Consider the following 27,694-nt stretch of genomic DNA (forward strand, 5'->3'; position numbering starts at 1 on the left):
GGTTGGCGCGCGCGGAGCCCTCGCGCCGACGCTGAGGGAGCTCGTGGCCATCACTGGCCCAAAGTCCTCGTTCATTGCTCCGGACCCTCCTCCGGCCCGCGGTGTCCGACCTTATATACCGTTCTCACCGGCTGCGCCCCGGAGGACGCTCCGGTCCTCTCGGGCCCCCGGTCCGGCTGTTGGGCAGCGCCCGTGAGGCCGCGCTCCCCGCGCCCCGTCCCCTCTCACCGCGATGGCCGCGCACCTCCTGTTGCTCCTGCAGCTGCTCGCCTGCTGCCCCCGGGGCTCGGGGGCGTCCAGTCCCCGTCTCCAGCCATCCCCCCTGCGGGTCAGCTGCCCGGGCCCTCACGGCCGAGTCTCCCAGCGGCAGGACAATGAGCACAGGGTCTCGTGCCTGTGGAACAGCACCGTGACCCTGCGTTACAGGCCCGCCCCGGGAGCAAGGCCGGAGGTAGAGTGGACAGAGGGGCAGCCGCCACCCCCACCTCGCTGCTTTTGGTACCTGGACTCGGCCTGTGTGAGGAACACCTCGAGCTGGTCAGGGCGGATGGTGCTGCAGGCAGGACACGCTCCTCCGCCCGGGGCCTCCAGCCTCCTTACGGTGCAATGCTCGTCTGCTTCCTGCGCTGCACCCGAGTGCCTTCACCACAACGTGAGCATCGAGATCTCCGTGCAGGACGTGCGGCTGTTCGTGCTTTGGCCGCAGACACATCTGATCCACATGTGGCAGCCGGTGGAGCTGGGCTGGTGTGCACGCCTCAAGAGTGCCCGCTGGCAGTACCGCTTCAGCAGCGGGGGAGGCAGCCCCTCGACCCTTCTCCTTCCCAGCGGCGAGTACCAAGACACACCGCCACCTGCTATCTACCCAACAGCTGAGCTGCAACAGACCTGTGCCACCTACCACAGCTACCGCTCGACTGTGCGCTACGGAAACCACGGGATCCACGTTGCTTCGGTCACTGTCGAGCAGATGCCTCAGATAAGCCTCAGCCTCTCTCTCAAGGTGGAGCCTGACTTGCTGCATGTCCTCAGCATTGGCTCCAAGCTCCTTAGTGTTTCTCAGCAGCCCCTTAGCTTGTCCTGGAGGCTTCAGCCCCTGACCATGAGCATACTTGCCTACAGACTGGTGGACACACAGGCTATAGGAGGTTGGCTCCGCTCCTACAGTTCCTTTATGACACCGAGCAACTTCTGTGCCATATCTGCACCTCAGAACAAGAGCGAGATAGTGGTGGCCAGTGTTTACTTTCATGTTGATGGAAAGAGGTTTGAGGAACTGTCAGGAGAACTGCACCTACTCAATGGTACTTTGATCCTAACTGCAGGCAGAGAAACTCACACCCACATCAACCTTCACCCAGGGAAGACCAACAGCAGAACTTACATTTTCAGGTACAGCCAGGGAACATTTTACACATCTAAAGAAAACAACAGCCCTGTTTCCACAGATAGCCCTAATACACACACTGTCTTCTACCAACACAAAGAGCTCTCCTACTTACTCACCATAGAGTTTGTGGCCTTCCAGTGGTACAAGTTCAATATGTACCTTTATATGAATCAGAAGAGGGCTTTGCTTAGGTCTCTGGCAGAAAGAGACCTTGAAGTACATGTTTTCAGTAGCCACCCTTCTTTTCTGCAGAACTTTACTTATTTAGTGTGGTTTATCCCCACCCAACATCCGATGCTGCAGTGTGAGTGGACCTTCCATCTGCAGCTCCTTGGAACACAAAAAGACCACATTGTCCAGAACAGCACATACACATACAGCGATCATGTAAAAGACGCCACGCGTTTTGTCCGTCGCTCTGCTTTACCCTTTGACGCAGAGAATTACACGGGGTTTGTGGCAAAGGTGAACTGTACTGGCAGTGCACCTACACCGGCTCTTCTAAGAGTCAGAGTCAACAACTATACTGAAAAAACCATAGAAGCACCAGTGGTTTGCCAGGAAAAAAAGTGTAAGATAGCCTTGGTGTGGATTCAGAGAACTGATCGCAGAGCAATTATCCTGTACCGGAAAAGGGGAGAATCTTTTTACCTCTTTGTCAGATTGCTCGTAGAATGCCAGACCGCTATATCTGTGAAGCCCTTTTGGCGCATCTATCCTGTTAGGGACACAAAAACTGCACCGGACTGGTCAAAACCAATGAACAGCTCTGCCTTTTTTGGCATAGAAATGATACATTTAACTATTCCCAGTAATACTTTAGATTATGGGTTGTATCTGTTTTATTTCACTGTTGAGGTAATGCCAATGACCACCAGAGAAATCCTCAGGGGGCAAGACAGAATTTATGTTCAGATCGAGAGAGCTAATCTAATGGCAAATATTTCAGGAGGTGAGTTCCGCATGGTGGGTTTTTCTGAAAGCTGGACTCTTGATGGCTCTGCATCCTCTGATCCTGATTCACAGGAAGGATCAATCTCATTTACTTGGTACTGCACTAGAGATTTGAGAGACTATAATACCATGAAATTCAGGCCAGAAAACAAATGCCATCCATCCCAGAAGGATTTGCGCTGGTTAACACCCTCAGGTCCCATTCAAAGAATGGCACCAGAATCCCTCCCAGGAAGAAGCATATACTACTTTCGCCTAGTGATTCAAAAGGGCAGAAGGATAAGCCATGCTGATCAAGTGGTAGAAGTGGCGGCCGGCCCCCCACTCCATCTGAACGTGGCATGCATTGAAAACTGTGGTAGCACTTTAATTCCAACGGAGAGATTTGCCTTGTCTGGTAAATGCTTAAACTGTAAACCAATCAACAAGCCAGTCTACTACTGGTCCCTTTTGTCTGGCAGCGGTAGAGAAATTAGCTTTGACTGGTCTTCCAAAACATCAACGGGGAGGTCTGGGGCTTACATGTCTATACATGCTCTGACTTTCACAAGGGCTACATCTCCATCCTACACACTTCACTTAAGAGTAAGTACCTGGGATGGTAGGACCTCAGTCTACAGTAGAAAATTTAGGGTAAATACTCCTCCTCGGGCCGGCAGGTGTAACTTGAACCCACGTCGGGGTATAGCCTTTCTGACAAAATTTGTGGTTAGATGCAAGGGATTTTCTGGCAGCAATTTACCTCTGACATATAAAGTGATAGTAGCTTCCAACGTACCCGAAACTACCAAAGTAACTTCTGTGGTGGAAAACACATTTGGCACAATTCTGTACTTTGGTTCTGAGCCTAAAAGTCCTCTATCTTTTCTCCCACCTGGAGCGCCCTCTCACAGGAACACCTTGACAATTTATGTTCAAGTCCGTGATTCCCTTGGGGCGTTTACCCAAGTGACTTTGCATACCTCCATCCGGAACCCATCAAACCCTCAATTACTCCCTGCTGTGTTTCATGAACTACTGGCCTCAGCAAGCAGTTTAAGCACAGCTGGTCCGAAGGCTGGGGATAATCTTAGAGCTGGTTATTTGGCTTACCTGGCAGCCTCAATCTTAAACTATGTTAAAACCGTACCAACTCCCCAGCTCCCTCAGGCTAAGCTTCGGGAAACCCTGATTAAAACAGCCCTGAATATTTCGGTTAAGAGCATTATGGGAGTCAATCAAGTAGTGGCTGTTCTTGCTGCAGTCACAGAGGAAGTTGATAAAGTGAACATTAGGTCACAAGGCCTCGCCATTGCAAAACTGAGAGAAGTAACAGGAATTCTGAAGACACAGAGAAATCAGATCCATTGGTCTGAGGAAGCAGAAATTCAAACCAGTGGAATACTAAGATGCTTGTCCAACATCCTGAGATCTGATCTTACGGATCTCAAGAATGTCAGTGCAGATGGAATCGAACAAGTCTTGTCCATCATGGAAGGTGTAACAGAGGTAGCTTTCCGGGGCAAAGTCCCTGGAGAAATAGAAACTTTAATGGAAACGAAAGACTGGAATATCACTCTGAAGAAAGATGAAGCCTGGAACACTGCAAATGCTTTCCCTACCAGCGACACCTGCAGGAATTGCTTTTATCCAACACTGAAAAAAGGAAATGTTTCAGGATTTGCTCAGGATACCGTGTTTTCCACTGCCATTTTTGAGTTTGATAAGACCCCCTTCCCTTGGTTAGGTTACACAGCAGAAATCAGAACAATGGTCTTGGGGTTTAAAATGGCAGAGACTAAGGCTAATGGGGATCTAGTTTGGATTGTGCCTGAAAGAGCAGACATTTTTCTTGCCAGGAAAGGTAATGGATCTACAACTTTTCCATTAATAATGGGACCCGACACAACAGAATCTTACACAACTGGAGGATTTCGTTTTGAGGTCAGCAGGAATACCACGAGCATATACTTCCAGATCACGACAAAACTAAAAGCTACTTTCAAGGTGAAAATATTTACAGGTGCCAATGTCACTCAAGCTCAGCCCACAGCCTTGTTTATTGCTTCTCACAACATGTCAACAGTTGCCAGTGGAAATGAGACAGCCAGTGCTGAGTGTAGCATTGAGGGTCCCTATATTGTCTGTCTCCCAAAGTCACTGCTGACAGCCATAGCTCAGGCAAACGGCACAGACAGGCAGAACATCTCCATTGTCTTGGAGACACGCTATGTTGTAAGGTACCCGAACCGGAGACTGGTGGGCATATACGTCTTTAATGACCGGTGCCTGTTTCTGGACGGGGTTGGAAGTCCGTGGAGCAGAGACACATGCAAGGTTGGCTCCAAGACCGACTGGCAGAAGGTACACTGTGCCTGCGACACGGTGCAGAAGCTCAGGAGCGTGTCAGCCCAAACTGCAACCAACATCAAGTTCCTGGCAGCCAAAGTAGTAGTTCTTCCCAACACAGTAGATCTAGGAAGAAACCTGATAGCACACATACCTAGAAACCCACTGACCCTCATAACAGTGGCCTCTATTTTTGCTGTCTACTTTCTTTTGTGCATCTGGGCCATACTAAAAGACAGAGCTGAGAAAGAGATCAAATACATTATGGTCCTGCCAGACAACAGCCCCTCTGATGAAGGGAGCTATTTGGTCACTTTGTACACAGGCAGTCGCTGTAACGCTGGAACCAAAGCAGCTGTCGCTCTGCAGCTCATCGGCGAGGATGGCAAGAGTAAATTCCGTTGTTTATGGCACCACCCTTCTCCAGCTTTCCAGCGAGGAAGCACTGATTGCTTTCTGATAACCACTAAGAAAGCCTTGGGAGACATTCATTCCTTCAGGGTCAGGCTTAATAACGATGGCTCATCTCCAAGCTGGTTCTTAAGCAGAGCTGAAATTGAGAACACATTCACCAGGAAGGCCTGGTCCTTTATGTGCAGAAAATGGCTTTCTTGTGCCAAGGATGATCCCCCACAAGAGTGGAAATTTTCTGTCACAGACCCCAGAACACCCCTACCCAAAATCGACTATTTTCTTATTAACTTTAACAAGAGGATGATAGACTACCATCTGTGGTTCTCAATTTTTGCTCCCACTGTCACTGGTGCTTTCACCAGATTCCAAAGGTTGTCTACGTGTTTAGCAGTAATATTATTCAACTTGCTTGTTAACATTATGTTCTTTAACACTGATAAGAATGAAGAATCTCCAATATACCTGAGGTATTTGAGATCAATAGCAGTAGGAATTGAATGTGCTTTGCTTACAATCCCTGTGGAAATGCTAATAATAGCCTTATTTAAGTATTCCCAGAAGGAACCTACTCCTGTAGTGACTAAGATGTACCCAGAGGCCAAGCCTGAGTTCTGGAATAATTGCGTACTACCTGAAAAAGTTGCAAATGTCATTGAAACAGAGGAGCAGATGATTGATGCGAAATCCCCTCCAGGGGCTACATCCTCCCGGAGGAGGTCAAAGTCGTCCAGTAGTTATGCAGATGGGAGCATCTTTCTGAAGCGAAGGAAATCATTAAGCAGTACCATCAGGGAACTTCGTAAGACCCCGGCCACAGAGCCTGTTCTTTGGTGGTGGTGTGTGCCTGTCTCATGGGCACTGGTTGTAGCTATAACTACCCTGTCCTCGTTTCTCATTGTGTTGTACGGCCTGTCCTACGGCTACCAAACTTCACGGGAGTGGCTTATTGCGTCTGGAGCCTCCTTCCTTCAGAACGTGTTACTCCATTCAATTCTGAAATCGGTGCTTTTCTCGGCTCTGAGTACAACGCGCCCAAGATATTGTGAAGACATCACCTGGGTTACCCAGGAAAAGCACGTGGAGATAAACGCAGCTGAAGGAACTAAGAGAGCTGGGTGAGAAGACAGGTGCACATTAAACCCACTGAAGTCAGAGGGACCAGGCAGCAGAAGCCTCTGGAAACATGCTGAAAAGGGCAAAAATTAAAATAAAGGCATTTCTTTTCATGCAAGTTTTCATCAGTCATCCTGTCATTTTATCAGTGCTATTAACAACGGCTTCGACTGCAGCCAGGCTCTAAGCAGACGTTTCTTTCAGAAAACTTTCCTCACCCCCGTTTTCTTACTAAGCGGGACTCTGCCTTTAGGCCGAGCAAGTATCCCGGGACCCGACAGTGCCGGCGTGTTCCCACGGGAAACCCGGGGCCGAGGAACGGGCGCACAGCGCCTTCTGCCACCACCCCCCCCCACCGCACACAGTTCCCCCCCCGCACACAGTCCCCCCCCCGCACAATTTTCCCCCCCGCACACCGTTCTCCCCCGCACACAGTGTCCTCCACCCCCCCACAATTCACACCCGCACAATTCCCCCCCAACCCCCCCCGCACACCGTGCTCCCCCGCACACAGTGTCCTCCCCCCCCCCCAATTCCCCCCACACACAATTCCCCCCCCCGCACACAATTCCCCCCCCCCGCACACCGTTCTCCCCCCCGCACAATTTCCCCCCCCCCCCCCGCACACAGTTCCCCCCGCACACAGTTCCGCCCCGCACGGTTCCCCCCAGCGCCCTCTGCCGCCCGCCCGAGGCCAGAGCCGCGGCGGCCGCGCGCGAACCCGGAACGGACTTGGTGGGCGCCGCGCGCCGGGACGTGCCGGGGGGAACCGGGAACGGGAACCGGGAACGGGAACCGCCAGGGAGGAACTGGGAACGGGGGGAGGGGAACCGGGGGGGGGGGGAACCGGAGCCGGGGGAACACCGGGAACGGCGGGGGGAGTGGGAGCTGCGGGAACCGGAAACGAGAACCGGTAAGGGAGCCAGGGAGAAACTGGGAACCGGGAGCCGAGGAGGGAACCGGAGAACGGGAGCCGGGGGGAAAGGAAACCGCGGAGGGAGGGGAGCCAGGGATGGAACCGGGAACTGGGCGGGGGGAATCAGGGGTGAGAAACTGGCGGCTGGAGGGAGAGCCGGGAACCGGGAGGGGGCGAACCACCTGCTGACCAGGGCACTGCTTAACGGGACACACGCTCGGGATTCCAGGGCCGGAGGCCAAGCTGGAATATGATTTCTTTTTTTTTCTTGGTGAGGGGTTTGATATAAAGTATATTGCTTGTTTAATTGGGTGTAGTGGCCACAGAGTGCTTTTTCTGAGGAGCTTTGCAAGTTGAGGTTTGAGCTACAGGATAGAGCCTCAAAGGGGCTGGTGAGAGGATTGCAGAGAAGCTCAGAGCTGTTTGAGGACACAGCTCTTGGAGATCCACAAAGAAGGAGCTTTAAGGAGTCTGGAGAACTTAGAGGAAACCCTTGTTTCCTGCCATATGTGGACAATTCCAGTATGAGGCTGCACTTGAATGAAGTGGTGTAGGGGTCACAGCTTTGGGTTTACAGGACCACAGAGCCATGGTAACAATCTCACTTTGAAAAGTGAGGGGGAGTAGGAAGTTTGCAAGATGTATAAGAGATGAGGTACCACCGCCTCCCTCTAAATCTGCTCTAAGAACCCAAATACCTCCGTATTTCAGTGATGCTAGAAGTGGTCTCTCTGCTTAGAGAGGTTAATCATGTTGGCTTCCTTTCACACTTCATCCAGATTTGCTCTCTAAGACACATGGGTTGGTAGCAGTCTCTATAAACACTGCAAAATGCCTTCAGAACAAAGCCAGTTGTGCCTTGGGTGTCATGGACCAAATAATCTCTTAAGCTGTCTTCCAACTCTAGGCACCTATGAGCCAGAGCTGGATCTGTGTACTAGCAGTTACTAAGGATATATAACTGTATCCTTGCAATTGAAATGTATGTTTTATATAAACAAAATTTAAGACCTTGATGCTTCCGGATCCCATGCCAAAAATGTTTCCCTCCTGCCTTAATTTCTCACATAAATGACAGGCAAAGTAGCTGTTACAACGAGAGCATTACGTGATACGTTCTCTTACTTTGTGACTTACCTCAGAGTCTGTGATCTCTACAGATATGACAAGGTTACATCAAGAACCTGATGAAGGATCCCCTAAAAATTTTATTCCACGCAGATGTAGCAATCTGGTGTTGTTTAGACCAAAGGTTTTAGTTTGATGATACTTGTATGAAAATACTTGGATTCTGCTGTTAAAATAACTTGGAATGGAGGCGTGCTCCACAGGCTTGTTGAGATGCCAAGCTCTCTAGCCTGTGCATTGCCTTTGCAACGGTCTGTTTGCTAAAACTGTTTTTGCTGGCACAAAAACCAATATATATATATAAAAAAAAGCTGTAAAGAGCCCCCAAACTCCCAATAGATAAGCACACACCTGAGATTTGGATTAAGAAAGGAATTAGTTACCTTTGTGGTTGCAATGGTTTGGCTTCTTTGTTCTTTGCTCCAGGCTAGGATAAAGCAAGAAAGGATCAGCAGATGTTTCATTATATTCCTTTTCTCAATGCCTGATGAAAGCATTTTCACCAGCATTTTACTGCCCATCTAACACCTGAACCACTGCCTCCTTTAAAATCTCCTTTTCACTGCAGGCCATAGTAACTTTACACTACACCTTCTTCCCCACTGGTCATTTGTTTTGTCATAACTTTCCTAACATTAGTGAAGTTATTACTCACCAACCACACTTCGGGCCACATGCAGAAAGGCAGCACACACTCAGATCTGTAACAAACAGTATTCTTAAGCCTTACCTAGAGCTGTAGCCTGTAGAGCTGCTTGTCTGCGTTACTCCTCTCTTTCTTCTGGCACACCCTGTTCAGTCATTCCCTACACCTGTTGAAGAAACATGCTCCCTTTCACATCTGCAACCACCTAGAATGTTTGTCCTGCTGCCACAGGGAAGCCACGGAGGCTGTTGTTGAACAGCAAGGCTCGGGGCCTGCTCTGTGACCTGTAGCTAGAGGGAAACCTGCAGGGATCAGCCTGTTCCTTCTGAGCTGAGACAGCACAGCAATACCAGCACAACCCCCAGCCCAAAGGGAAAAGTTGCTGCAACAAGTCAAGGTTAAATTCGATCTCTGGGAGAGGGAATAAGGATAAAATTCCAAATGGCTACACTTGGTGCAATTACATTCCTGGGCTAATTTACACTGAAACCAAGGTAAGTCACCTCAAAGGAAAAGCAGGGAGGCAGCCAACAGGTGACCTGAACGTGCCTTCAGGGCAGTAGCATGAGGGAACTGGAGGGAGAGAGTTGTTCCCCTGGGGATTAACTGGCAAGTAAGAATGTTCTGCTGTTTCATCTGCTACCTGAGCAATTAGGCAACAGATCGTTTTTTCTGAAGAAGGCAAGTGCATTCCTGATGTATTTAAATTTCCATCACACCAAATGCTGGCATGTACCAGGCTATGAACTCAGTGACTCCTGCCCTTCTGCTAGAGAGCACTCCTTTCTGCAGAAAATCAAGCTGTGATTATTTTAATAGGTCATTGTCATCAACAGTGGATACTGCAGGAAAATCTTGGCAGGTAAAAGAAACAAGGATTTGATTGGAGAGGATTAAAGGTGTGTCAATGTTGGTTTTATCTGGCACCCTTTCAAATTAAAGTCTGGTTCTGTTTACAGGCACTTTGTTTCTTGTGTAGTTTCTCTAGTTTATCAGTGACTCAAATACATGAGTCTCCTCCCCCCGAGAGGGGCTTAACCTATGCATTGTAACGACTTGTGCTGATGAGGTTTGAAGCAAAGAAAATCAGATTACTTATCTGTGCCACTACTTTGCCACTGGCTCTGACAATTTAATGGTGATTTATTATTTCTGGCATGCCTTCCAGGCCTCGTAGCAGAGTGCTCCAAGCAGAACTGCTCTGAAGTCTTCAGGAGTCTCAAGAGAACTGCACTGAGAGCCATTTCCCCACATCCATATCAGGTATCAGTTGCAGACAGCATGGAGAAACAGAGCACTATCTAACCCACGCCTTTCTTTCACTGCAGTCATTTCCTTGCTATGGCACTGAAATCTGTGTGCTTCACCCTTGGCCATGACATGGGGGCCAACTTCACAGGCGTCCTGCAGCATTCTGGGCTTGACTTGGCAGGTTTCTGCGTGCTGGTTCAGTGATTGCTCCATAACCCAGCACGTGTGGGTAACTGTGCTCTCCGGAAGAGCATGTGCTTAAAGCAAGGATGTGTTCAAGTATCTTGTGGCTTCCAGTCAAAGTGGAAAAAATTGGGCAGAATTCAGTTCTAAACAAGATGATGTAAAAGACCTGTTCAGCACATGTCAGCCAGTAAGACTTTTGAGACATTACTGGGACATGGGGCTGCTTCAGGAATTTCCAAGGAAGAGAGAGGAAGCCAGTGGTGGCACTGGTGATGATTTGGATCACTTGTGGTCACGAATTTGCCTGTCCTTGTTATGAAGGGATTAGCGCCCTAGACTTTCTCTTCAAGAGATCCTTTATCCTGTTCTGGTTTGCTAGAGGGAAACCATTCATGCTTCGTGTGCCTGGAGGGGACACAGACCCCTCATGACAGTTGTCACATCAGGCACCTTGCTAAGATGGTGTGTAGGGCCAGACCAAGGAACTGCTGTTGTGATAAGCCAACATCTGTCTCGACTATGGGTTTATGACATAAAGACACAGTTCTTTATGATAAAGCAAATGAGCTTTTTGGAAGTGACCCTTTGTGAAAGAGTGCATCTTGGGACTTGTCTGCCAGGTGGGTTAGACTAAAGGGGTGAAGCACATGCAGAAACTGAAAGCTTAATACACTTGCCATTAGATATCTTTCTTCAGAAGGAGAATGGCTTCACTTTGTTGTACATCAAACTTAACTTCTGAGTGGGAGCATTCGCTCTGAAATCTGTATGTTCATTAACCTCATACCTTTAGTGACCTTAACTTTCCCAAGTGCTCACGTGTAGAGAAGCTCTCAGGACAGATGATGTTCCCAGTGGAATAAAACTTGGTACAGCTGATACCAGTGACTTGTAAGCTGGGAACAAACTGGAAAGCATCATAAATTCATCTGTGCCTTGCAGGCAGGATCATATGCTTTTCAACTGGCATAGCCAAAAATCTGTTTGTACATAGATATCATTCCTTCCCAGTGCTAGTCATTGAACAGATTCTGTTCTACATGCCAATGGTCTATAAGAGAGCAGGTGTTTCTATATCTAACACACTTCAGCTCTGAACCCAGGGCTGTTATTTTGACTTGGGATCAGGACACATTCATTCCGAAGTCTATGATCCTCACTGCCATAAATACTTTTTGGTTGTTGTTGTGGTGGTGGTGGTTCTTAGCATTTTGCATTATTTTAAAGAAAAGATCATCATTATATTCTACTCTATTTGATTCAAGTGACTTTCCATACTCTACTTCTGTGGGGTTCATGATTTCCCCTTTTTAAAAAAGACTGATTACAAAAAATTGCATACAAGTGTCGATCTGAATCTAATTCAGATGGGTGGGTGTCTTGGTATTGCTACTGACTGCCTACAGAAAAGGTAGAGTTAGGTATGTCAGGGGGACCTACCTTGTAATCCCGAAATGCAGGCTTCTAAGCTGAGTTTGTATATAGTTTGAAGAATCTAAATTTAATATACAGAGAGAAATAGGTAGCATATGCATGCCTTATAACTAAATGAAAAATCTGAAAGCACTTTAAAAAATTCCCTCATGCATCCCAGTGAGGTGGGGAGAATACATGATATTCAAGGGTCATATCACTTGTGAAAAAATGTTGTTTCCTAAGGCAGATTCACTTACTAAACCAGTGTCCAGCCCCATTTGTGTTACCTTTGAAGAACTCTCTGCACTACTGAAATGCCAGGAACGGCAGTGGAAAGGCTGGTGGTAAAGGAATGATGGGGTAAGGGAGATGATTTCCAAAATGAAATTTCAGGGTTTAAAAGGCTAGGACTTTCTGAACTGGGTGTCTGTTGTGAAGCCTCTGTCACCTCTGAGGGTCTCCCTGCTCGTCTGGAACATTAGATGACAAGTAGTCACAACTCTGCTTCACCTTGCCCCTAATTCACCTTAGCAGCATATGTCTCCAAGGATTCAGTTTCACCCTGCTGGGTGGGCAGAAATAGCAGCTTACTGTCACTAAAGGGGGGATGTACAGGTCCCTCAGCTGAGCCCTGCCTTTCTGCTGGTGGTGCAATTTTGCCTCTTACCTTGTGCTACTGTTGGCAGCTGTTGGATTCCTCTGCAAGCCAATTTAGTTCCCTAAAGAAAGAGGAGGGAAAAAAAGACAGTAAAAGAAGAAAAAAAAATATTTTTTTATTTGTTACTGCGTTAGTAACTAGTGTGATGTAGTAAGACTGAAACCATGGACCAAGGTGTTGGATGTTGTATACCAGCTGCCCACTCTCTGTGTTTTGGGATGTTTCAGTTTTACCTCTGGTTCCAGTCTGTAGACTGCATGGCCACCAGCTGGGCATTCGGGTTGGTGTGTGTTAGGTGTGCTTCTGGAGCACATCTTTGGTTTTATTTTGTCTGAAACTGTCTGGTTTGTGTGCTCAGCGATGCAAAGCCAGTGTGGTAAGGAGGGACAGTCAGGCAATTTGTTCCTAAAGAAAACCCCTGAGCTGAGCTAAAGCACAGAGACGTGGCCTTAGTGGATTGAATCAGCTCTGCAGGGAAGGGGTAGTGGGAATGAGCTGCTGTCCTTTGGCAGGCTGTGTATGTGCTCAGCTGTGAGCACACACAACCTGCCTGCTGAGATACTGCCCAAATCTGAGTTCCTAGTGCTTACCTTCTTCAGCTTGAAGGCAGCTCCACTTCACTTAGAAAAGCTGATGAGTTGGCAGCAGAACACAGTATGCCATGCAAAGTGTGAGGGCTTTTAGCTAAAAGCTGTAGTCTTCTTGATGATTGCAAGGTGAGTGTGTCTGTACAAGAAAGTGGTGCAGGTGAGGGATGATACCTGGTTTGCAAACAAGCAACCACACTTCATTCATGGATTGGTGCAATTTTTGGGCAGGCACATGGTTAGCTGTGCTTGATAGGACTGTGTATACATAGCAAAATCAATCCTAAAAGCCTACTCGTCACACCCCGCTTTTGGAAAAGCTCAGGGTGTGACTCTCAACTGATATTAGTGCTATTTGTGAAGGGTAAGCTCCAAAATGTAAATCAATGGCCACGATTTTAAACAAGTAATTTGTAAGCACCAAAGCTGATGAAGCACGACTTGCTGTGTTTTCTACCTGGGGACTGATAGCCTCTGCAGGGCGGGCCTGCAGTCTGCCAGAAGGAGGGACTACAGCTTTCCTGTGTGCACAGTCTCTGCTCTGCAGAAATATGGGGGCATCCTTCATGAGGATAAAGCAGAGTCTTCCCCTTCTGCCTATTTGCATAAAAATTAGAGGACCTAAACCTTTTGAAAGGTACCTGCTCCTCTGTCCTGTGTGGCTTGAGTGGGCCAACACTCTGTCTAGGTGCTTCATTTCCATGGGAAGCCAGACAAGAACAGGGAGCCAGGGGTAAGCTTCCAAAACTCTATTTGAAGGTGAACCAGAAGCAAAGAAAAACACATAGTAAATCCTTGCAACTCCTGCCTTTCTGGTACCTGCCTCTTGAGCGTGGTCCCAAACCCTTTCATGGCTCCCAGCCTGCAGTTGGAGGGAGGAGACAGGCATTGCAGAGCTGGACTGGGATTCTGCACAGCAGCAGACAGGGAGTCGTGTGCTGAGAAGCACTTAGGGAGTATAGATCTCATTCCAGATCAAAGCCTTGTACTTTGTCACCTAAATTCTTTCACAGATCAAGTTCCAAGTTAGTAGGAACTTGATATAAATTACACTCCCAGGCTGCAATTTATAGACCTGTCTAGCAAATTTGAAAATTTAACTGGGATGTGGGAAACCAGCTTGATTTGGGAGAAAAGACTTACTAATCGAGGTTTGCAATAATCAGTTTTTAACTGGATTTTAATTTGCATAGCCAGATGTCTCAGGTCATTTTAATCTCCTTACAGGCATGCTGCCAGCTAAAAGATTTTTTGTGTTTGTTGTAGGTAGCCTAAAGATGGATGCTCCTAAAGAAGCTCAGCCTACAGGAGAGTTCGAGTGCCAGCTCTGTGGGTTAACAGCTCCCTACACGTACTACGGGCCGAGGCCGCCGAACTCACGCTCTGTCGTGTAAGTGCTGCCAGCATTAGAGTCCTTGTACTGTGCAACAGTGTGCACTGCATGAGCCCAACAACGTGCCATATTGCCCCTGAACATGAGATCTTAAAGTGATCTTCTTTTTCCAAAGGGAAGGAATGTTAAAAATTGTCAGTGTTAATAGCAAAGGCAAAAATCAGCTTTCCCGTCCTGCTTTGGTGCCATGCAAAGATTTGTATTTCACCTATTTCCTGGCCCCACTGACCACTCTGCTATCCACCTACACCAGTACTTTCTTGCTAAAATACTGTTGACTGCCAGCCTAGTACTTCTGGGAATAGCCCTTTCGTCACAGTAGCCTCCCTCAGCTGGGCAATACATACACACAGCATGAATGAAATATATATGCTAAAAACACTTTTTAAGAGCCATTTGACACAACCTGGAGTTCTAACAGCAGTGCTTTTTTGCATGACTTAGACAATCCCTTGTCATATCGTATCCATTAAAATGTGTGGATATGTAGTACATATTTACATTTTCAGGGACTGAAGCCTTTTCCACCTCTGCTAAGTAGGGTTAGCTTAACTAGAAACTATGCAGTTATAACTTGGTCTGCAGACATTAAAGTCCCCATAAAATAAAGCACTTTGCTTTAAATGCATGAGTAGCTTGGTGGAGGCCATCTTGGTAAACGAACCTGTCAGGTAAACATGGTCAGGAGCTCACTGGGACTGGAAGTCAGGCATGTACTCAGCATTTCACCCCAATAAAACCACTCAGTGTATTACAGAATGGAAACAGTTGTTGATGACCTGCTTGGGCTGTTTTCCTGTGGCAGCTGTATTTTTATAATCTCAAATCCTACAGTGCTACTGGTTTTTCCCTCCTCTACTCAGCAGAGCAATGGCTCACCTTTGATCAGGTCCATTCCTAAAGAGTCTGAGTTGAAGCTGAATGTGAGTCTTAACTTTAGGTTATCCAAGCTCAGCATTAACATCTCAGCTTTATTTGGGTTGCTCAGATGCCAAAAGCAAAAGAATAATGCTGAAGCATATCACTTCTCTACAGGCTTATAAGAAACAGCTTCACACCCCATCTCTCTTGGCTGGCTTCCTGGCTTACTCACACATCCCAAAAGCAGTGCTGCAGGAAACCTGTGCTGGATGGGAGGGCTTGTGCAGTGGCCAGGGCTCTGCATGATGAGGGCTACGTTAGGGCTGTGAACCTTGCAAGGGGAGCTTTGCACATGTAATCCAGTCTTTGTGTCCCAGGAGACTTGCTGACAAAGTGATCTGCCGTGTTAAGATGCCTGATCTTTCCCAACAGTGGAAGGCTCTGGCCATACCATTTTTTGTTTGAGTGGGCAGGAAAAGGAGAGAGGAACACGCTCGTGGGCACACACATACCTGTGTGTGTGTGTGCATAGGCAGGAGAAGGTAGTATGAGTTAACAGGATACCTTTTATCCATATCACTACCAGAATCCAAGTTTGACTTAAGCCCAAGAGTAAGCCGGCCTTGCTGGGTGCCCTGTGCAGACAGACACCCAACTGACTTCTGTAATATTTTGCCTGGAGCTCCCAGGAAGAGTAAGGCCGTAGTGTTTCCCAAGCAGGTTGCCAAATCATTAATAAATGCACTCCCTTAATACCCTGGAGCAACCAGTACAGTCTGTGACATAAAGTAAGCACACTGCAGGTGATTGCAAGGCTCTCTGGCAGTAGCTCCTGCTTTCAAGAGGTGGGAACCTTAACTTTACAGCAGTGCCATACCTAGGAGCAGTAAAACCTTTGTATTTCATACTCACGTGCCTGCAGCTCGGGAAGAGAACCTCTCATTGAAAGCTGTGCAGTTGAAACGGTAACCTGACAAAGTACTGAAGTTGGCCGTGCAGAGGAGTGCCTGCCATAAAAAATGGAAGAGACACAATTACTTTAAGGTAGAGCATACAGAAAAACTTAGTAAGGCGACATTGAGAGACTCACCAATTGCCCTAATTTTGGAAGACAGAAAGTGCAGTACAGGACTGAAGGCAGCTGCAGCATTGAAGAGAAAAGGAGCTGCAGAGCTGCTCCACTGCCTCATGTACAACAGCAGGCTGAGCAAATCAAGTACAAAGGGCTGATAACTTTTCAACCTCCACAATTTCCCCCTCTTAACTGTCCCCTACTGTGAAATCTACTCTCAAAAGCTTGAAATTGTTCTTTTACAGGCTTTTGGAAGAAGCCTATGTCATGAAGGATCCTTTCACCCCTGACAAGGACAAATTCCTCATCCTTGGCTCTCATTGCAGTCTGTGTGGCAGATCAGTGTGTGTCGGTACAGTAAGTAACAAGCAAAACAAGTTGCTTCAATCTTTTCTTTTTGTTTCAGTCCCAGTGACCTGCTAGAGAAAGATTAATCAGCAAAAAGCCAAACAGCCTATTTTTAAGGCAAGCCATTCCCCCTTGTCCTACCAGTGCACGTGTGTTAATTGTACATAATTGTATGTTCTTGTGGATTGTGCCCGTGCTGTGCCATGCTCACTCTCTGAAGAAGAACTGATTAGAGTAGCAGCTGGTAGGCAACCTTAAAATGTCAGGTTTAGCCTTCCTTTTTAACAGCAGAGGCAACACAGACACATTTTGGACAAACCTGAGCACATTTAGCTATTTTCATTCCCAAATGAAATGTCTTGAATTTATGAAGGATTCAACAGATATTTCCAAGTGTGGCAGTTCAGTCTGTCAGAAATACAGCATTTCAGCCTCTCAGGATCTTTGCACACAGTGTGCTTTTGTGAATGTAGGTGGGTCTTTTTCTTGTCTTGGTTTCAGTTAACCCAGGCCATGGCAATGCATAGAAGACACTTGCAGTGAGCCAAATGGAAGCCTCTTCCAATCTTTTTAACAGTCCTGCTTATTTTGCCTATTGTGGAAATATGTCAGTCATTTACTGCTTGTTATCTGAGTTTTCAAGATTCCCTTGATGGTATCACTGCATGTAAAACCTTGATTGTAAATAATTGAGAATAAATTTCTTACCCAACTGGCCAGGCCAGATAGTGAATCACACATATGACTATGGTTTCAAAATGTATTTAGCAATACTGCTTAGGTAACATTGAAAGAGATCTGCAGAAATGATAATTAGTGCTTGAAACACCCACACCACAAAGTAAGTAAACACATTCTATTCCTCTTTCATGTAGGGAAAATTAAAAGTCCAGAGAAGTAAAAACTTATCCAAGGCAATAGAGAGAGACAAAGCTAGGATAATGTCTCTGTGGATTGGTTTTGGTTCCTGCTTATGCTTGACCCAAGTAGATCAACTCAGCCCTGGGCTGAGTGTTTCTACAACGTTACAACATAAGAATTGAAGCTGAAGAAAATCATGCTTTCTTGGACCTCTTCGGCAAAGAAGCTGGACCAGTTGGAAAGGTTTTAGTGACAGGTTGCTTTCAATGTTATGGAAATTCAAAACAGTGCTAGGCTAACATGTGACAAAATTAAGACTTTTCTGACCTTAGATTTGGCAAAGGGATTGGATTCATATTCTAGCTTTTGCACCTAAGGAGGCCTAGATACAGATCAGACTTTAGGCTTTTCATGAGACAGCCCATGCTAGCAGAGGTGTATTTCCTTACAGTTGCTGTGCCAATAAAAGTCACGACTTAGCAACTGTTCTATATAGTGCTCATAAACTCACATCTTCAGATATCCTCTGAAGTTTCACTCAGTTAATTTACTCCAGTCATCTTGCAGCATGTAACACCCTGCTCAACCAACCAATCTTTAATCACAGTGCCATTAGTTCTGGTCCAGCTGGGAATAATTCTAATGACTATCTGTAATGTCTTAAAACCCGTCAAAACCCCACAAAAAGGAAGAGAATAAAAAGGCTTTTGAAAGTCCTTGGGCAGGTTGAGTGCCCTTCTTCCTGTTTCCCTTTCAGAAAAGGGGAGACAAAATTATATAATCTGACCATGTTAGTAATTTAAAACAGTTATTTCTGTTTTATTGCAATGCTTAGTAAAGGTAGGAAAAGAGGCAGTTTTGAGGGAAGAAAGGAGGAAGGGGAGCAAGTTTCATCCCTTATTGCTCACCTCAGCAGAAGGTAACTAACCACTGACCTTGGTCATGAGTGTAGGTATTAAGTGATAAATGTAATACTACAGCTACTTTCCACTCAGCTTCCAGTCATGCAGGGTCAGTCCTGGGCACGGACAGGCAGAACCATTCCTTTACGTAGTGTGGTAAAGATACCATCCCTGTATACATTACTTTCAGACATGATTCATGTCAAAACAGAAATAAACTCCGGCAGCATGCTCTGGCACCTCAGTTTCGCCTGAATTGGACTATTAAGTTTGAAATTTCAATGGCTCCCTCCTGCCTTGGTCATGGAAAGAGGAAAACATATTAAAGAATCATCCAATTAAACACAGAACTGCATCAGGATAATGGTATAAAAGAAGGGCTTGACTCTACGTAGTAAGTTTAATTCATAGGGCATTAAAAGAAGAGTTAGGACAGAGAGGAGGGCTAAGGGTACATGGACCCAGCACTCAGGTGTGCAATGGTTCATAGTCACAATGTGCCTAAGTCCCGTCGGCCAAAATCAGCACCAGCTAGCAATTCATTTCAGCCAAAAGAATGCAAGTTGAGCCCCTGTGTTTCCTGTGAGGAGCTGCATCTTAATTTTGGAGATCCCACCTGCAGGATGGGGGAACAGCCTCTCCCCTCTCTGCCATGGCCCAGGGGCCACCACTGGGAGCCTTGAGCTTACCCGGGGGCGGGGGGGCTGCAGCACAGACAACAATAGCAGGACCAACTCAAACCTAATCTCCCTTTTCAACTGGCAGCTTAACGTATTAAGGATACCAAAAGACAAAAACCAATAGGCTCTGGAGGTTGTGCAACTGAAATCCAGTTTCAGGGCTTTTCAGAGACGAAGGCCTCACACTAGTTCCTGCATATGAAGGGGCCTTGCATCAGTGCAGAAAAGGACAACAGATGAAAGAAGTTGTTCCTCAAGCTTCCAAGTCACGTGGAAGCAGGCTGATTGTGATTTTGATATAATTACCAGCTGAATCTGCTGCTAAAGTCCAGATAGTGACATAGGAAACAAAAGCAAGGACAGAAACACAGGAATAGCCAAGCCAAGCTCCCAGAAGAAAGCCAGCTACAAATGACCATGGCAAGGGAAAAACTTTGCTATTTAGGTAAGACCCAGGGAATCCATTTCTCCCCAAAAGATGTCCAGATCTATCTAAAATGATGTCTTTATTCATGCTTAAATCCCCAAGAATAATCCATCAGCAACACCAGCTCCAGCTTACCCATGAAATCCTATTTGGAATTTGGTGATCAGCACGTCAGGAGAACCATGGACGTCAGTCTCGCTGCAGGGCAAAGGAATAATACATTAATAAGCTTCTCTTCTAGTTGTTCAAACTCTATGCTGCACATAGATTAAAATATTCCATAGGTTTTGCTTCTCCCCATTCAGTAACTAACATCTGGTGACAGCTCCTGGGTGAAAAATAAATACTGGGTCTGTAGCACTTGCTGACAACCAAACCAGCTGTGAACGGAGCCTGTCTGGTCGCAGTGTCATTCCAAGGACAGTGAAAATACCTTCTATGTGCACAGCAGCTTTTATACTTTGCCATCAAGAGTTCAGAGAAGAGGTTTTAACCAGTGAGTACCTTCACTGAGGGTAAAGGTGGGTAATGGGTGAAATCTCATTTGAATTGTCTCAGCTGAGTGGAATTCATGTAGCTATTCTGGGTATTGGACACCTCTGTGACATTGATATAATAGTGATACTTTGTAGTGTTCTCCTAGGACAGTACAGGCACACAGATTAATAGAAGGAAGAGTAGTTTTTGGGGAGTTACGGAGAAGTGGCAGCTAAGAGAGCCCACAGCCCCCTGCATATCTACTTGGTACTTGTGTTGGCCTCCAGGCCATTTTTGTGGAGAGTGGTGAGGAAGAGAGTGCTGAGACTGCAAAGCTCACATACCAGTGCAGGAATTTGGAAGACCCTCCCAGAAGGGAGAAATCTTCATAAGCCAAGATTTAGCTTTTGAGGAAAACTTTGCTGTTTTGGTAAAACCAAAATATAATGGAATCCATTACATCTTTATTCATGCCTAACTCTCCAAGAGTAATCTGTCAGCAACAGCAGCACCAGCTTACCCAAGAAATCCTATCTGGAATTCAGTCCTCAGGCCAGGAAACACATGGATGATGCTGGAAGGACAAGGCAGCCAAAGGAGATGTGTTGCTGTTCCCTGCAGCAGGGAGCTGATAAAGGTCACTTTAATGGGAGCAGTGGGACAGTTGATTTGGTTAGTGCTTATTTCAGACCTAGGTTTTATTTTTCACCCAGTTAGCTCTAACCAGATCTTAGAATTATTAAGAAAAATTGCTGAAATATTCCAACCTAGAAGAATTAATTTTAGAAGAATTCTAAATATAAATTAGTTTAACGAGACTAGAACTTAAGCATTTCCATTTTGTGTATCCTGCTAATAATGGTGGGGTTTTTTTTACAGGAATGTAGTCTGTTCTACTCCAAAAGGTTCTGTCTCCCCTGTGTGAAGGAAAACATAAAGGCCTTTCCTTTGGAAATACAAGAAGACATGGATAAAAGGAAGCCCCAGCAGAAATCCTCCAAAAAAACACATACAAAACATAAATCCTGAAGGACCAAGAGTGACAGTTCTTTGGCTGGGGTTTCTCCTCTCTGTTCAGAGACTATCATATTGCTCCTTTTAAAGAAGTGACCTTCATCAGCTCACTACTACTGAACAGAGTCCCCCATGTCCTTACCCTGGGTCCCGGCATCACCGCGCAGCAGCCGCGGGGCCAGCGGAACGGCTCCCGGGGTGGAGGAGCCAGGAAGGAAGGCAGACGAGCCTGCTGTCACCATGGAAAGTGCTTGGAGTGAAAAACCAAACAGCAGAGGAACCAGGTCCAATTCTACACATTTGCTACTTCGATGCTTTGTGTTGTTCTTGACACTCCTACAGTGTTATGAAAATCTGAGACACATTTAACTGGCTTAATTCAGGATACATCCAAGAAAGTCACTATACACCAGTCGTTATCTGGCAGTGCTGTGCTGGTAAGATTACAGTAGGCAGGGAATTTAGAGCTTTAAGTCTAAAATAAAACTCTTACGAGAAAATGTCACTGATACTCATAGAAATACCTGAATTTTTCAATATGATAATCTTGATACTATCGTAGCATTGAGACTCCTGAAGGTCGGTGCTCCTATAATAAAATACCAATAAAAATACTTACAAGTTCTTTGCACTTGCAGTCACTCAACCTTCAGGTCCGTGTCAGGACAGCAACTGGGGAGGACCCTGAACACATCAAGTTTATGCTTTACAATAAAGGTGGCTTCCTTTTCACTTTCACTTCAGTTAATCTGGACATAGAAGAGTTCCATTAATAAACTCAATTCTTTCTGAACTGGGCAATTAAACTGCACCTAAAATAGGGATGTCAGAAACAGTTTCAGTTAAAAAAGGAGTAAAAAGATGTTACAGAAACAGCAGTTTCTTTAGCTCAAAAGTTAGCTTCTCAGTTATCTGTTTTGACTGTCTTAAAAGATGATTTAGGTGGCTTTTCCGTAAAACCAGTCACACACCCTAAGGATATGTTTAGAAAGCTCCCTAATCACAAAATCACCTTTTTTACTCAAGTTTTTGTTGGTCATTGGTTCAGAACCTGTTACTGCATTGGTTAACATCTCTTTTTTTTTCAACTCATCCATGCATATAATTTGTCATAGGACAACATCTAAACCTGATCATTTTAGTAGAATGAACATGTCTGTTAAAAGAAGTCATCATTATTTCAATGAGTTATTTTTAGTTATTAGGACATTTAAGTGTCCTTTCTTTTTTCTGGACTTAGTATTTTGGTGTCCTCTGTTAAGGACTGGAATTTCTTGCAGTGACTAGAGGAGCAATAATGGACCTATTTGCTCCATTTAAAAATGGAGCCTTTTTAAGCTCCAAGTGCTTTAAGACATAAAATATATATATGTCTCTAATTGTGGGAAAAAAAGATCCATGTTAGAAGTCAACATTTCAGATACCTTTTTGCAGTGGGTTCCTTTCCTGGAAATAAAAGATTAGCACAGAACATTAAATTCACTTTTAAAAATACTTTATTTTTCTTACAACCATTAAGGCAAAACCGTATTTCAAATTAAGGTTGTTTACATTCAGTCTGAAAGGATTACTTTTTTTAAAGCACATAGGTTCCTACCAGGCTCTATACAAACACTGTGAATTCAACCTCTTATTTTTAAAGAAGACAAAAAAAATCAGAATGTAAAAAAGAAAAAAAATGTTTAGTTCAAGTTTTTATCCTAGATCAGTAGGCTGGTAAGGTTTGAGAAGTGTCATTGTATTTAGCTAAATGTAACTTTTACATTCACAAGTGCAAGATACATTTTCTTTCCTAAAAATCCCTGTGAGACCAGAGCTTTCATTTGTCCTTGGAAGTGTCATTTGCATTGTTCTGACAGAGAGAAACTTGGGAACTTGGCTTGAATTAGTGGTTTTTCTGGGAAACAAGCATTCCATGAGAATTAGCTTTGACTACTCCCTGTAAGAAATGTCTGCTCTTTCTAAGTTCTGTGTTTACTGCAATTAAATGTATCCAAACCTCTAAGAACAGGTGACTGGAAACAGTGAGCTGGTTGGTGGTTTTTTTTCCTCTTTAATATTGCTATTTTGATTTAATAAAACACTCATTAGCTCTAGTGATTAGTGTTTGGCAGCATTACAACACTGTGCTTTTTCTGTGCCATACCAGCTAACAGACCGGTTAAGATGTGCGAGGGGGCCTTAACATCATGACGTAATTAAGCTGTGGTGTTGCATTCCTAAAGAAGATTCTGAGCAAGTAGGAAACAGCAGGAGCCACACAGGATGCAGCTCACCCCAGAAGCTCCTAAACCAGACTTTGTCCAGCTGCCGAGGGGGAGTTCTTGTGCAAACACATCCTGCTGGAACGCTGATTAGATTGGTTATCACCACAGAAGCAAGCAAAGCCATGGATGTTGCTCCTCTCCTGGGGGCCAAGGCACTGTGTCCCGTGGGGACATGCTGTGTGGGGACAGCACCGTGTGGTGTGTGGGTGAGTCACCCCCGGGGTGTGGAGCCCTGCCCGGCTCTGCAGCACATCCCAGACGGGCTGAGGACGCCGCACTCCAGGCGGCACGATAGCAACACAACAGCAACATGACAGCAACACGGCAGCAACACGGCAGCAACACGACAGCAACACAACAGCAACACGGCAGCAACACAACAGCAACATGACAGCAACACGGCAGCAACACGACAGCAACACGGCAGCAACACGACAGCAACACAACAGCAACACGGCAGCAACACGGCAGCAACACAACAGCAACACAACAGCAACACGGCAGCAACACAACAGCAACACGGCAGCAACACAGCAGCAACACGACAGCAACATGACAGCAACACGGCAGCAACACGGCAGCAACACAGCAGCAACACGACAGCAACATGACAGCAACATGACAGCAACACGGCAGCAACACGGCAGCAACACAACAGCAACACGACAGCAACACAACAGCAACACGGCGGCAACACGGCGGCAACACGCTGCTCGTGTGCTGCCGGTATGTCTGTGGGTCAGGATTCTCCACCCTGCCAATCTTTTTTCTTTCAAGTGTAAAGAATGCCATGAAACTCCCTGCACTGAGCATAAGGCTGGTGTCCTTACCATGATAGGGATTATGGTACCTGCCTATCCAACCTGAGAAAATATACCAAAATACTGAAAAACAACTTCAAGTACCTTTTGCTTGATCTTGCAGTCCTTACTTAAGGTCCAGGCTGTAATCAGAGTAGTCTCTTTCATGCATGCTGCCTATCCCCTGGCAGAGGCAGCTCATCTGGAACTGAGGTCCTTGCAATAGGAATTCTGTATTGAAACACCCTCGCAATGCAATCTGACAAGACTGACTGACACAATCGGTGAAGGAGCTCAAGGAAAAAAAACCACCCCAGTTTCAGAAGCAGAAAATAGATTAAAAAACCTCTGTAAGTGCACTGGAGAAAAGAGAGGAGGAGACACCCTCCTTCAGGTGGGCTCAGTTACAGTGGGTCTGTGTCCCAGTGTACAGCAGTGGCTCCATCAGTACCTTTCACACGGTGTTCCTGCTGCAGCGGGACTGAGGGAGGTGAGCACTGGGAATCCAGTAGAGCTTTGACAGACGTGACACAAACGCCTCAGGAGACAACACACCTCTATGGTGACACTGATCAGGTGAATATGTCAAGTTGCAGCAATTTGAGGAAATCAAATTTTCTGTTACAAATAAAAGGCAGGAAGTACAAACGATTGCTAGAGCACTTGTAACAGATTGTGCTTGTGGTAACTGCTGTGTTTGGATTACAGCAAGATAAAAGGTAGATACCTTTGAAAGGTACCTTTGTCCCTGTATCTCATTTCCTCAGCAGCATGCTGTAGGCACAGACTAGCACACCTGCATCACAAGACACAGAATCCCCAGGAGCAGACTCCGAATTCAGTTCTATTTAAAATCCTACAGGAACACTCCTATAGGAAAGCCAATAGTGGCATTTCAGCATTGTGTTTTGCACTGCCAAATCATAGGTTTGAAAATGCATCTACCAAAGCTGCAGCTCGCCGTCAGGGCAGGGGGCAGGGAATAATCCTGAGCACACGCTGTCACTGCCACTGAGCCACGAGTCAGTTCCTCAGAAAACACCAGCACTGGCACACCAACTGAGTGCAGCTTTTTTTTAGCTCTTTTCAGACTTCAAAGGAAAAGGAGCTACCAGGCTGCAAAGCAAAGATTAATTCAGTTCTACAAACTAACTTTTGTATTGGTGAACTCAAGTTAAAAACATCGATTTTGGGATTACAGCTCTTCCTCAACTAGACTTGCTTTTATTAAAATCAAATAAAAGGAAGTCTATGTTCTATGTGAAAATATATTTTAAATTTTTGTTACAACTGTCAACACCAAACACTGGTAACTTGCAGAATTTGTGATGTTTCTTCACAAACAATACAGCAATAAAGACCAGACAGGAATAAATAGCAATTTGTCTTTGACTTCAGCCTCTTCATCCTTAGCCCATAGAAGTAAAAGTTTCCTCACTGTACAAAAGGGTTCACAAGATAAAGTATGTAACAAATATTTAAATTAAATAATTTACAAATTTTTCTTTAAGCACCTCTGTAATTAATTTACTCAAAGTTTATACCTTGCAATTATATTCTTGTATTTTACAAACTGAAACATGAAGAAATGGTATTACATTAAATTAAAAAAATCCCACAACACATAACAATGTCAATAATCTGAGATCAAACCCACATATAATTTAAATCTCTGGTAAAAGAAGGGTAATAAAGCTGAATAAACCTAGATACAAAAATTATATGCAACCGATTATCAGGAAAGCACTTGAGATATAAGCAAGCACCAGATACCACGCTCCACCGGATCCAACACTCCCTAAAGGACGAGGGGTTTCTGGGAAGGACCATTATTTGTAAAACCTTGTGCTTGAACGGTATCACAGCCCCTGCAAATGCATTTGTGAAGTGCAGTTGCAGATTTTCAGCTCAGTCCCGGGGAGCCTTTCAGGAGGGACAGAGCTGGAACTGTTCCTCTGCAGCCACGGCGGGATCTTCCTCAGGGGCTCTGCCTGAGGCGGTGCCCGAGTCTGTCCAGGCTCCCCATCAGAAAGGAAGAGGAAATCCAAATTCAATCAGATGTGCCCCAGCTCTCGTGATGAATAAATCTCCCCAAGTTTCAGCAGTTTGAATAAACAAACAAATGTTTAGATGCTTATTATAAGCTCTTTGATGTGCAGCCCTGTGCCAGCTCTCTCATGAGAACGGGCTTAGTGCAGCCGCTGGTATTTCCGAAATCTGTGCAGGACAGAAACAATGCAAAACTCTGCTCTCTGGCAACACTTCAGCTCTGAACCGAAGCTCAAAGGCACATGGAAATGGCAATTAAATACGAAATGTGGTTTCTTTAAATGCTACAAAAGATGCAGTTTCTGTAAGTGGAAACTTTCCTACGATGTGCCAACTTGTGCTTAAAACAAAAGTGGGATTTGAAGTTTAAAATGGTACAAAGTAACTGATTTTTTAAAAAGTACCTTTAAAGAAAATATTTCAGAAGGAGAGAAGAACAAACATCAGATTTCCCTAATACTTGGCACAAAACCTTCCTTTTTTTCCTTCCCCTCTGTCAAAGTACCTAGGGCACCCCAATAAATAAATAAATAACCCCCCAAACAACCCTCAAAAATGAGTAAGCTGTAGGTTTGCTGAAAACTTATGTCATACCATTGTCTCCCAGGATATTTCTCTATCCATCTGCTGTCTCTTGGCTTAAGCTGTTTGTGGTGCCTGGTTGCTAACCCGAGCTCTTCTGTGCTATGACAGTAAAACAAGTTATGTTGGTAAGAATCTGATCCAAACTGTACCTTACAAGACAGTAATTCTTTAATACATTTTAAATCCTAAAATCTGATTACTTTATTTCCCTCCATAGAAGGGGTATTTTAAAATACTAGATGATCTGTACACAGGGCAAATGCTGAAGTAATAGATCAGAAATAGATCTCAGACTAGTTCAGATTCCAAACTTTAAAAAAAAGGACACAAATTGAGCAATGTTAAAATCTGCTTGGCCAAAGCCTGCTGCAGACACCTCCTGAAGGAGCAAATGCAATTCTTTAAAAGCGTAATGTAGAAATGAAGAACTTCTTTTGCCCCTTAATGCTCAGGAAGGGAATTGTGTGCCCTGTGTCACTCTTTAAAGTGACTGTGGGAATGTGCACAGGGCAGCAGTGTGGGCAGTAGAACCCACCCAGAATTTTAGGCTGTGTTAACATCTCGTTCATATTTCTGTAATTCAGAGATGTGTTCTTTCTCTTTTTTTTCTCAATAAAGGTCTGCAATTTAATTTAAAACAGAAATAAAACTTCAGTGTCCAAGGAACTAGTCAAACATTGCTTGCTGGTTTTCAAATAACAAAAAAATTATGTGCTTTTCTAATGCTGATAATAGGACCCTGTAACAAGCAGCTGCTAAGGTAGCTAAATGTTAAGTCTTGAACTGAGTTATTCTGTTTTCAATTCTTTATAGCTTTGCTGAGAATTTAAGTATTCTTAAATTATTAGGTTTTATTATTATTATTAAATATTTAAATTATTAAATTTTCCACGTTTTTCAAGTGTTTCACTAAAGTGTTTTAGCCACCTTTGAGAACAAGAGCAGAAAGAATAGTTGTTGGCCAGACTGAC

The 27,694-nt window shown here is 45.2% G+C and overlaps 3 protein-coding genes across 9 annotated transcripts in view; 2 read left to right on the forward strand and 1 right to left on the reverse strand.

Annotated features, from left to right (window-relative positions):
- The window catches only part of TTC38 (tetratricopeptide repeat domain 38), a 51,645-nt gene extending 42,881 nt beyond the window's left edge, over positions 1–8,764 (reverse strand). For all 4 annotated transcript variants that reach the window (XR_005565540.1, XR_005565539.1, XR_005565538.1 and 1 more), the window contains exon 1: positions 8,627–8,764. Coding sequence is in view for 1 of the 4 variants with exons in the window: in XM_027742433.2 (XP_027598234.1) it covers positions 8,627–8,764 (138 nt within the window). In the remaining 3 variants the exon portion in view is untranslated. The remainder of the gene's footprint in view (positions 1–8,626) is intronic.
- PKDREJ (polycystin family receptor for egg jelly) lies at positions 38–6,322 on the forward strand. The gene has a single exon (XM_027742381.2). The coding sequence runs from the start codon at positions 233–235 to the stop codon at positions 6,203–6,205; it is 5,973 nt and encodes a 1,990-aa protein (XP_027598182.2). The 5' UTR covers positions 38–232; the 3' UTR covers positions 6,206–6,322.
- CDPF1 (cysteine rich DPF motif domain containing 1) lies at positions 6,916–23,118 on the forward strand. 4 transcript variants are annotated; one of them, XM_027742563.2, is made up of 5 exons: positions 6,916–6,934; positions 10,058–10,152; positions 14,254–14,377; positions 16,559–16,670; positions 20,888–23,118. In XM_027742563.2, the coding sequence occupies exons 3-5, from the start codon at positions 14,265–14,267 to the stop codon at positions 21,035–21,037; spliced, it is 375 nt and encodes a 124-aa protein (XP_027598364.1). In that variant the 5' UTR covers positions 6,916–6,934; positions 10,058–10,152; positions 14,254–14,264; the 3' UTR covers positions 21,038–23,118. The 4 variants fall into 4 exon arrangements, with proteins under 4 accessions (XP_027598364.1, XP_027598355.1, XP_039242513.1 ...); XM_027742554.2 differs by lacking the exon at positions 6,916–6,934 and adding an exon at positions 7,098–7,112; XM_039386579.1 differs by lacking the exon at positions 6,916–6,934 and adding an exon at positions 7,297–7,386.
- Positions 23,119–27,694: the final 4,576 nt, after the last annotated feature.

This window comes from Pipra filicauda, unplaced genomic scaffold (assembly GCF_003945595.2).
Source record: "Pipra filicauda isolate LSUMZ 115617 unplaced genomic scaffold, ASM394559v2 scaffold493_size893225_pilon, whole genome shotgun sequence".
Classification (NCBI taxonomy): domain Eukaryota; kingdom Metazoa; phylum Chordata; class Aves; order Passeriformes; family Pipridae; genus Pipra; species Pipra filicauda.